General features: G+C 39.7%; 1 protein-coding gene and 1 non-coding gene across 2 annotated transcripts; one reads left to right on the top strand and one right to left on the bottom strand.

Moving 5' to 3' along the window:
* The first annotated feature begins 835 nt into the window (after positions 1–835).
* LOC111722484 lies at positions 836–942 on the top strand. The gene has a single exon (XR_002771280.1). It is a non-coding gene; the product is annotated as a U6 spliceosomal RNA (small nuclear RNA).
* A 7,380-nt stretch (positions 943–8,322) lies between these two features.
* LOC100963705 (olfactory receptor 1D2-like) lies at positions 8,323–9,270 on the bottom strand. The gene has a single exon (XM_003802838.1). It carries the CDS (start codon positions 9,268–9,270, stop codon positions 8,323–8,325), a length of 948 nt encoding a protein of 315 aa, XP_003802886.1.
* Positions 9,271–10,149: the final 879 nt, after the last annotated feature.

The following is a 10,149-nucleotide window of genomic DNA, read 5'->3' as shown; positions in this document are numbered from 1 at the left end:
TTTTTCTGTGTCAATTGAGAGAATCATATGGTCTTTTTTAAAATTTTGTTTATGTGATGTATTATATTTATAAATTTACATATGTTGAAGCAACCTTAAGACCATGGGATAAAACCAACTTGGTCATGGTGTATAATTTGTTTGGTATGTTGCTGGATTCTGTTTGCTAGGATCTTATTGAATATTTTTGCATCTATATTAATTATTGATATTGCCTATAATTTTTTTTCTTGTTGGGTCTTTTCCTGGTTTGGGGATCAGGGTGATATTTGTTTCATAGAATGAGTTGGGAAGTAGTCCTTATTTTTCAATTTTTTAGAAAATGTTATGTAATATAGATATTAGTTCCTCTTTAAAGGTTTGGTAGAATTCTGATGTGAAACCATCTGGTCCTGGATTTTTCTTTCCTGGGAGATTTCATATAGTTGATGCTATTTCAATACTTGATATAGGTCTATTCAACATTTCCAATTCTTTCTGGCTGAATCTAGAAAGGTGATGCGCTTCCAGGTATTGGTCTATTTCCTTCAGATTTTCATATTTCTGAGAATACAGTTTTTTATAATATTCACTAAGGATTTTTTTTAATTTATGAGGTGTCTGTTGTTATTTCACCTTTGTCATTTCTAATTGATGATACTAGGGATTTTACTTTTTTGTTTCTGGATAAAAAAACAACTTTTTAATTCATTGATCTGTTTAATGATTCTTTTGTTTTCAATTTCATTTAATTCTGCTCTAATTTTGGTTATTTATTTTCTTCTGCTGTGTTTGGGGTTGGAATATTCTTCTTTTTCCAATTGCTTGAGATGGCCCATTAAGTTATCGACATCCTGTGCTCGCTTCAGCAGCACATATACTAAAATTGGAATGATACAGAGAAGATTAGCATGGCCCCTGCGCAAGGATGATATGCAAATTCATGAAGTATTCCATATTTTTAAATGCTTAGAAAAGTAAACATTCAGTAAGTGTTAGTTGTTATTTTGTCTTAAAGTGCTGGATAGTAAGTCATTCTTCCTAGAAATAATTCAATAGACATGCCTTTTGTTGGCAATTACAGAACACTGTCAGTTGTTTGAGGTCGGTCTTCAAAGTGCAAGTATATGACAACAAAATCGGGTTTTCATTATAGAGAGTTATATTTATATTCTCAGTAGGAAGGAGGCATGTACTAATTAGAAAGTTATTTGAGATTATTAAGTTAAAACAAGTTGCCCCAAACCACATTTCTGTTTTTTGTTGCATAAAGTGTTTATCTGTTAGAAGACTCTTCTTTCAACCGCTCTGTTTAGTACCAAGGTACCACGTCAAGCTCACACATAGCCCTTAACTGGAATCAAAGGCAAATAAAAAGTTAATAGAGCCAAAAAAAAAAAAAAATTATTGACATCCTCTCTTTCTGTTCTCTTGAAGAAGGCTTGCAACACTATAAATTTCCCTCTTAGGACTGCCTTCACAGTATCCCATAGGTTCTGATAATTCATGTCTTCATTATTGTGTTGTTCCAAAAATTTGGTAATTTCTTTCTTAATCTGATTTATGGCCTAGCTATCATTCAGCAGGTGTATGAAAATTCCTGTTGTTATTAAGTTCAACTTTTATTCGTGCTGGTCAAAAAAATACACGGAATAATTTCTATTCTTTTAAATTTTCTGAGGTTAGACTTGTGACCTAAGACATGATCAATTTTGGAGGAAGTTCCATCGGCTGATGAGAAGAATGTGTATTCAATTTTGTTGGGATGAAATGTTCTGTAGATGTCTGTTAAGTCCATCTGTTCTAGTGTCAGGTTTAAGTCTAAAATTTCTTTGCTTAGTTTATTCTTGGAGAATCTATCCAACACTACCAAAGGGGTGTTAAAGTCTCAGACTGTTATGGTGCTGGAAGATATCAAATCATTCATGTCTGTTAGAGTCTCCTTTATAAATTTAGGAGCATTCTGGTTGGACACATAAATGTTAATAATTGAAATCTCTTCCTGTTGAGTGTTTTCCTTGACAAATATGTAGTGGCCATCCTTATCTTTCATTACCTTTGTTGGTTTAAAGCTTATTGTATCTATGAATAAAATTTCAACCTCTACTTTTTTCTGATTTACATTTGTCTGAATTATAGATGACTATCCCTTCACTCTGAGTCTATTTTTATCCTTTAAGGTAAGATGAGATTCTTGTATTCTGCAGATATCTGGTCTGAGTTTATGTATCCAGCCAGCCAACCTGTGCCTCTTTAGAGGACAATTTAAACTATTAACATTAATTGAGAGAGTTGATAAGGCTGGTAGTGTTTTAGGTGTCAATTTTTTTTGAAAGTCCAGTGGATATTTTTAATTCCCTTGCCATTTTGGAAGTTGGGTTTTGATCAAAAATTTCTGACTAAGCTTACTTTGGTGGTAGAGCTGGGCTCCTGAGCTATATTGAACATCACCCATCATGTCTCCTAGAAGTCAGAAAAGGAGTCTGTCTGGGGCCAGGGATTGTCCACAGGATGTCACCTCTGGGAAGCCCTAGGTCACTTTCCATGGAGAACACTGATGACTGAGGACTATCCTCAGGGGAATTCAACAGCCAGTGGAGGAGAGCATGGCAGGAGACAGTGATGTAAAGCTGTTGCCTTGACTTTGGCAGATGAAGGTAGAGAATGGAAGATGAATTCTGCCCAAGGGATTTAATAATTAGCATGCTTTTAGCTTCTCAGTCAAACTGGCTTAAGCAATTATTTGAAGTCCTCTTTCACTGTCCATTTCTCATAACTAAATCTGAAACTGTAAATCCTTAGGTACATTTAGATAAATGTCTCACTTTGTCTATAAATATCCCGGTATTTTCTGTTGCTCCCTGGAGTCATCTGTTATATGAACTAAAATAAAATTATAAGCACCTACCCTCACCCAAATAAACAGAACCCCTTTTGGCCAATGGGATCCCAGAAAAACCTTAAAACCAAGTGGTTGGCAATGAAGAGAAGGGCGGTCAGACACATCTCATCATATCCCCTCTCTTAGGAGTTTAGACACAATAATTGATCAGCATTATTGTTAAAACAGAGATCATAAGACTAATAAGATGAGGTACAATGGCTCACACCTAAAATCTTAGCACTTTGGTAGGCCAAGCTAAGAGGACTGTTTGAGGCAAGGAGTTTGAGACAAGCCTGAGCAACATAGCAAGACCTCATCTCTTAAAAGAAAAAAAAAAAAAAAAGCCAGGAGTGATTGTGCACACCTGTAGTGTCAACTACTTGGGAAGCTGAGGCAGGAGGATTACTCAACCCCAGGAATTTGAGGTTCCAGTGAGCTATAGTCACACCACTGCACTATAGCTTGGGTGACAGAACAAGATCTTGTCTTAAATAAATTAATAAGACTGACAGAAGAGACTTTTTGTGACAATAAGATACTTAATTATTAATAGGACCTAAGATCATATAGAGCAAATTTAAATCATCTTCAGGCCAGCGATTTGCTTAACATATCCCTTAAGTTACATACTGCAATAGTGCAGCTTATCTGTGATTAACAAACTTCCTTAACTTAAAACATCCCCAGCCTTTAGACAGGCTTCATTTCTTTAACTAATGAAAAATTAAAGAATCTTTGACACCATCTATAACCTGTATCTCTGTGCTTTGATATGTCCTGACTTTGAGGGCCAAACCAATATATGCTTCCATGTTGAGATTTATGATTTTATTCACAATTTATGTCTCCCTAAAATATATACTATAAAACCAAACTAACCTGACCACCTTGAGAGCACTTGGTCAAAACTTCCTGGGCATGGCTTCCTGGCTTATGATCACACATATTTGGCTCAGAATAAACCTCTTTAAATTATTTTTAAAAATGGTTTATGCTGTCCTATAACTTGCTGCCTTTTTGTTTTTTAAACAGAGTCTTGCTTGAAGTCTACACTCTACCCTGGGAAGAGTGTTGTGGTATCATCATAGCTCACTGCAACCTCAAATTCCTGGGCTCAAGTGATCCTTCTGCTTCAGTCTCACAAGTAGCTTGGACTACTACAGGAGCACACTATGATGCCAGGCTAATTTTTTTATTTTTAGTAGAGACAGGGGTCTCACTCTTGCTTGGGTGGGTCTCAAACTCCTGAGCTCAAGTAATCCTCCTGCTTTGGCCTTCCAGAGTGCTAGGATTAGATGCATGAGCCACCACACTCAGCCTATAACTTTCTTTTATTTTTATTTATTTATTATTTTTTAACAATTTAGCATGTCTTTGACACCTTCCCACATCAGTAGGCTAGATTTTCATGATTTTTAAAGACCAAAATAGTAATTTATTTAACACTTTCTTAATCAATGCATATCAAAATCTTTTCTAACTTTTTTATCATTATAAATATAGTATAATGAATAGTCATAATGATTTCAGAAACAGTTTCTTTAATATGAATTCCTAAAATATGAATTATTGGACCACATTTTTATAGCTTTGGTAAAAATTACCACATTTCCTTATGGAAAGTTTATCCCAGTTTACTCTCCCATCAATCACAGTTTGATTTACCTTGGACTCAAACTTGGACTACTTTTTCACCACTCCACGCTTACTAAATATTCTCATTTAAGAAACTATCAGATTGGCCGGGCGCGGTGGCTCACGCCTGTAATCCCAGCACTGTGGGAGGCTGAGGAGGGAGAATCGCTGGGGCTCAGAAGCTCGAGACTGGCCTGAGTGAAAGTGAGACCCCGACTCATGAAAAAAATGGAAAAACCCAGTCCCGCGCCAAGGCGAGCGCCTGTAATCCCAGCGGCTTCCAGAGGCTGAGGCAACCGGATGCCCACAAGCTGGGAGTGGGAGGTTGCAGTGAACTACCAAGCTGCTACACTCTGCTCAGGGGCACAGGGTGGGACTCTGTCTGGACAAAAAAAAAAAAGAAAGAAAGAAACTATCAGATTGGGATAAACATGTACATTACTGTTATTTTAGTTTTTATATTTTTTGATTTTCAGTGATGACTATCTTTTCATACAATTTTTGCTCATTTCTCCTTGTGTTTCTGTTCTTTGCTCACTTTTCATTTGGGGTGTGTACATGTGTGCATGCAATAACCTTTAGTTAGAAATAGGAGGCAAGTTACATAGGTGTAGAGATTGGTTGGTTTGAATAATTTCAATGAGCTTTAGGGCAAAAAGCAGTGGTTCTCAACCTTCCTAAAACCTCCTAATATCATGACCCTTTAATACAGTTCCTCATATTGTGGTGACCCCCAACCACAAGATTATTTTCATTGCTACTTCATAACTGTAATTTTGCTACTGTTATAAATCATAATGTAAATATCTGATATGCAGGATGTATTCTCATTGTTACAAAGGGGTCACGACCTACAGGTTGAGAACCACTGGCATAAAGCCTGTCCCTACCTAAACCTGGGATGATAATGGCTGTGGATTATTAGCTCAGAGTGTAAGAGGCTGATAGAGGAGTTGGGGATGGTCTGGGTTGTGGGATGGTTAGCTTTCATGTGAAAGGCTTATATCTAGGAATTAGCTAACCCTGAGAAGGGCAATCCCTCTGTCATTATAGAGGCCACCAATGCCAAAACATCAGAAAACACAGAAAATAGGAAGGCATGATTAACCCAAAGATGCATGTGGCCAATTAAAAAAATCAGATTTATTTAGCCCTTGATATTGGACCTAGAAATATGTGTTTCACAAAGCCCTTTTAAAATATTTGATTTTTTTTTCTGAGACAGAGTCTCACTTTGTCACACTTGGTAGAGTGCTGTGGCATCATAGCTCACAGCAACCTCAAACTCCTGGGCTTAAATGACTCTCTTGCGCAGCCTCCCAGTAGCTGGGACTACAGGCACCTGCCACAATCCTGGCTATTTTTTATTGCAGTTGTCATTGTTGTTTAGTTTTCCCGGGCCAGGTTTGAACCTGACAGCTTTAGTGTACCTGGCTGGCACCAAAACCACTGTACTATATGGGTGCTGAGCCAATGCCTGGCTATTTTTAGAGACAGGGTCTCACTCTGGCTTATGATGGTCTCGAACCTGTGATCTCAGGCAATCCACCCACTTCAGCCTCCCAAGTGCTAGGATTATAGGTGTGAGCCACTGCACCCAGCCCAAAATATTTGATATTTTAACGTAATGTTGATATGTTACTATAATGCTTTATTATTTTTTATTATATTTAGAATATTTTGGTACTTTAATATCAGTTTATATCAATATTATAATGTGGAAAGTGTAAACAATATGAACTTTATCCTGCATTAACTTCCCACAGAGGAAAAAAATCCAAATAAAATCTCCTCTTCTTTATAAAACTCGAAGTCTCAAAAAGTAAATGCTGCCACAAAATCTCTCTTTTCACTTCATCATACTCTTGGCTTCACCCATAAATCTCACTCTGGTGTTTTGGAGAAATGTGGGTTTTGTCTTTTGATTTTGTAGCCTCAGAAGTATGGAAACCCATCTGTTTTGTCTCTTAACACACAGTCTGGGCTTGGCGCCTATGCTCAGTGGCTAGGGCACCAGCCACATACACTGGAGTTGGTGGGTTCAAACTCAGCCCAGGCCTGCTAAACAACAATGACAACAACAACAACAACAAAAAATAGCCAGGAATTGTGGCAGACTCCTGTACTTCCAGCTACTTGGGAGGCTGAGGCATGAGAATCACTTAAGTCCAAGAATTTGAGGTTGCTGTGAGCTATGATGCCATAGCACTCTACCGAGGGCAACATAGTGAAACTCTGTTTCCAAAAAAAAAATTAACACACGGTCTGGTGGGACTCAATGTACAAAACAGGTTTATTTTCCTAAAATAACAGTGTGATATCACATTTGTTAATGTGGCAAGATAAGTCTTGGGTATCACAGGGTACTTCATAGCTGTTTAATTATCCACTTCCTCCTCTTCTTTTCTAAGATAATCTCTGTTTTATTGGAGATGGTGATGTGTCTAACCCTAACAAATAAATGAACAAACAGCAACAGCAAAAAATAATAACTGTAGAATGAGTATGGTGGTTCACACACTCTGGGAGGCTGAGGCAGGTGGATTGCGTGAGTTCAGGAGTTCAAGACCATCCTGAGCAAGAGTGAGACCTGACAGGGTTGGTGAAAAAAAAATAGTGAGACCCCATTGTAGAGATAAGCACCCCATGGTCAGACATGGCAGTTCACTTCAATGTGCTCCTCCAGGAGAATGACTCTGGGAAAGATTTCTTTAAAGATCGAGCTTCTGCACCTGCCTATAGATAATGCAGAAATATGCAGAAAGACTCTCAAAAAAGAGATCTGGAGAGTCAGGCTGGGGTTGCAGCTAGAAGCTCAAACATATGTCCTAGGGCGTTGGGTTCTGTTCTCTGTCTTCTTCCTTCATTAACATTATAATCTCTAGTTTCGGTTTGGGCCAGCAAGGACAGACAGTCAGTCTCCTTTATGTTTTTACGCTAAACAAAATCAATTGTATATGTGTTCCTCAGCCTTCACACTGAATTGTAATCTTAATGGTAGCTTCCTAATTTTACTTCACTTCTTTGTATCTGTGTTAAATTCTTACCGAATGTTTGAAAGTATATAAGATAATCAGTAAAGTCAGGCCTGGCCACTGATCTGAGCGAGTCTCGACCTCCCTTCAAATCAATCATCCCATCTGCCGTTCCTTTTCCTTGCGTCTCCGATCAGAGGCTCTGAGACCCCATCTCTCCTAAAAATAGAAAAACTAGCTGGGTGTTGTGGTGGGTGCCTGTAGTCTCAGCTACTTGGGAGGCTGAGGCAAAAGGATTGCTAAGCCCAAGAGTTTAAGGTTATTGTGAGCTATGACACTATAGCACTCTACCCAGGGTGACAAGGGTGAGACTCATAGGGGGTGGCTATTAAGATGTGAGTAGAAAAATCTAGGAAAATCTTTCAACATGATAAACCTCTTTTGCTCTTCCTTTTCTTGTCCCTTCTACCTGGGACAGAAGGAGCTAATTGGAGTCCCAACAGTCATTTTGGAAACATTGGGATGAAAGCCTCATTCTATGGATGGTGGAAGTAGGACCTGAAAGAAGCCTCATTTCTAGCCTTGAACTTATTATTATGGAAGGAAAAAATAAACCTCTGTTTTGTTTAAACCAATGTAATTGGGATTTTCTGTTACCTATATCTGAACTAGATTCTCAGAGATACAAATATCTCTTCTAATAAGAGTAAAATTCTCTTCTAAATTCAAGTGTTTTTTCCTTCCCTAAAAATAGCCTGAATGGGTGTAAGAGGGTAGTGCTGAATTGATGTCCCGGGTCAGGTTCCATCCTCATATCTCCAACCTTCCCAGTTATTAGCCTAGTACTCATCAGCACCAAGAAGATCTTGAGCCCCCACTGAAGAATCTTCTCACAGCTTCCTTCATGTCCTTGTTCCTCAAGCTGTAGATGAAGGGGTTTAACATGGGGGTCACCACTGTGTACATGATTGTTGCCACAGTATCCTGAGCTGAGAAGGAGTCTGGAGGTCGTATGTAGATCCCTAAGACAGTTCCATAGAACAGGGTGACCACAGATAGGTGGGAGCTACATGTGGAAAATGCCTTGCGTCTTCCTGTGGCAGATGGCATCTGAAGGACAGCAGCAGTGATGCAGATGTAGGAGACCACAATGAACACACAGGGAGCCAGGAACAGGACCACAGCCCCCAGGAACACACGCTGATTGACATGTGTGTCTGAGCAGGCAATCTTCATGAGAAGGTAAGCATCATAGTAGAAGTGTGAGATCTCCCGGTTGGAGGAGCAAAAGGTCAGTCTGCTCATGAGGAGGGTATGGACCAGGGAGATAAGGCTGGAGCCCAACCACACTAGAGCAGCCAGCCCCCAGCAGAGCCTGGGGGTGATGATAGAGCAATACTGCAGGGGGCTGCAGATGGCAACGTAACGATCCAGTGCCATGGCAGCTAGCAGAAAGGTGTCCAGATTGGCAAAGAAGATGAGGAAGTACATCTGAGTCAGGCACTGGGGATAAGAGATGGTCCATGATCCTGTCACATGGTAGGCCAGGAACTTGGGGATTAGGTTGGTGGTAAAGCAGATATCAACAAAGGAGAGATGGGTGAGGAAGAAGTACATGGGGGTGTGCAGATGAGGGTCAGAGCTGATGGCCAGGATAATGAGTGTGTTCCCAGCCACGGTGATCAGGTACATACACAGGAAGAGCCAGAAGAGCACTTGCTGCTGCCCCAGGTCACTGGTGATGCCAAGCAGGAGAAACTCACATACTCTTGTCTCATTCTCCTTCCCCTTGGACATCTCACGGTGGCTCAGGGAGGCTGGACACATGGCAAGAAAATCAAATTCAAGCAGAGCCAGGACATGCTGTATGTTCAGAATCAGTGGAAAGGTTATTTGTAATCAGATGAATGAACGGTGTTTTCTGTCTATAATAAAAGGCATGTTTTTACTGAGTGCTTATTGAGTGCCATCCTGCTAAGGAGTTTACATGTGCATTTCTTTTAATACCTCTCTCATAAAATAGGGAATTTTATTATCTCCATTTTTCAGATGAAATAACTAAGACTCATAGTAAATACTTTGCTCTCAACCAGACTAAGAGTAAATGGCAAAAGAGACTTTGGACTCAGTGTGGTCTGACTTAGAGCCTGTGGCCTTAACTGTCATGCTATAGAGGACTATCCTGGTTGGTTCTCAGATGTCACGGACTGACGGCGGCATTTCCGAGTCTTCGATCTTGATTCAGCCAGCATGTCCTTATCGTGTAACCCTGAGGTGAAGGCAGTCAGTGAAAATTGGAGATGGACCCTGATTTCAAAGTGCTGACATAAAAGAGGCAGAGACTTGTGTGGGAAGATGTTGGAAAATGTTCCCAAAATGTTACAGTGGGACATGTGACCAGCCTACGTGTAAAGGCTGGGTGGGAGCGGGTTTTACTATCTGGAAACCTGTAGACCAAAGAGTTTAGTTCTATTTATGAGCCCCTCCAAAGCTATTCTGGTTTTTGGCCCCTAGGAAATGTAAGGACGTATTTGGTATTCCCTGCCTGGCCCTCCCCGCTGACCAGCCATTTTACCTTGTAATGCTCCATTTCTGCTCTGGGCTCACTAGTTAGGTATAAAACAAAGACTTTCTATGCAGTGACTTCCAAAGTTGCAAAAAGGTCAGGATTTCACT

This window comes from Otolemur garnettii, unplaced genomic scaffold (genome assembly GCF_000181295.1).
Source record: "Otolemur garnettii isolate 467f Iridium unplaced genomic scaffold, OtoGar3 scaffold00261, whole genome shotgun sequence".
Taxonomy (NCBI): Eukaryota; Metazoa; Chordata; class Mammalia; order Primates; family Galagidae; genus Otolemur; species Otolemur garnettii.
This window is presented reverse-complemented; position numbering and strand designations above follow the sequence as displayed.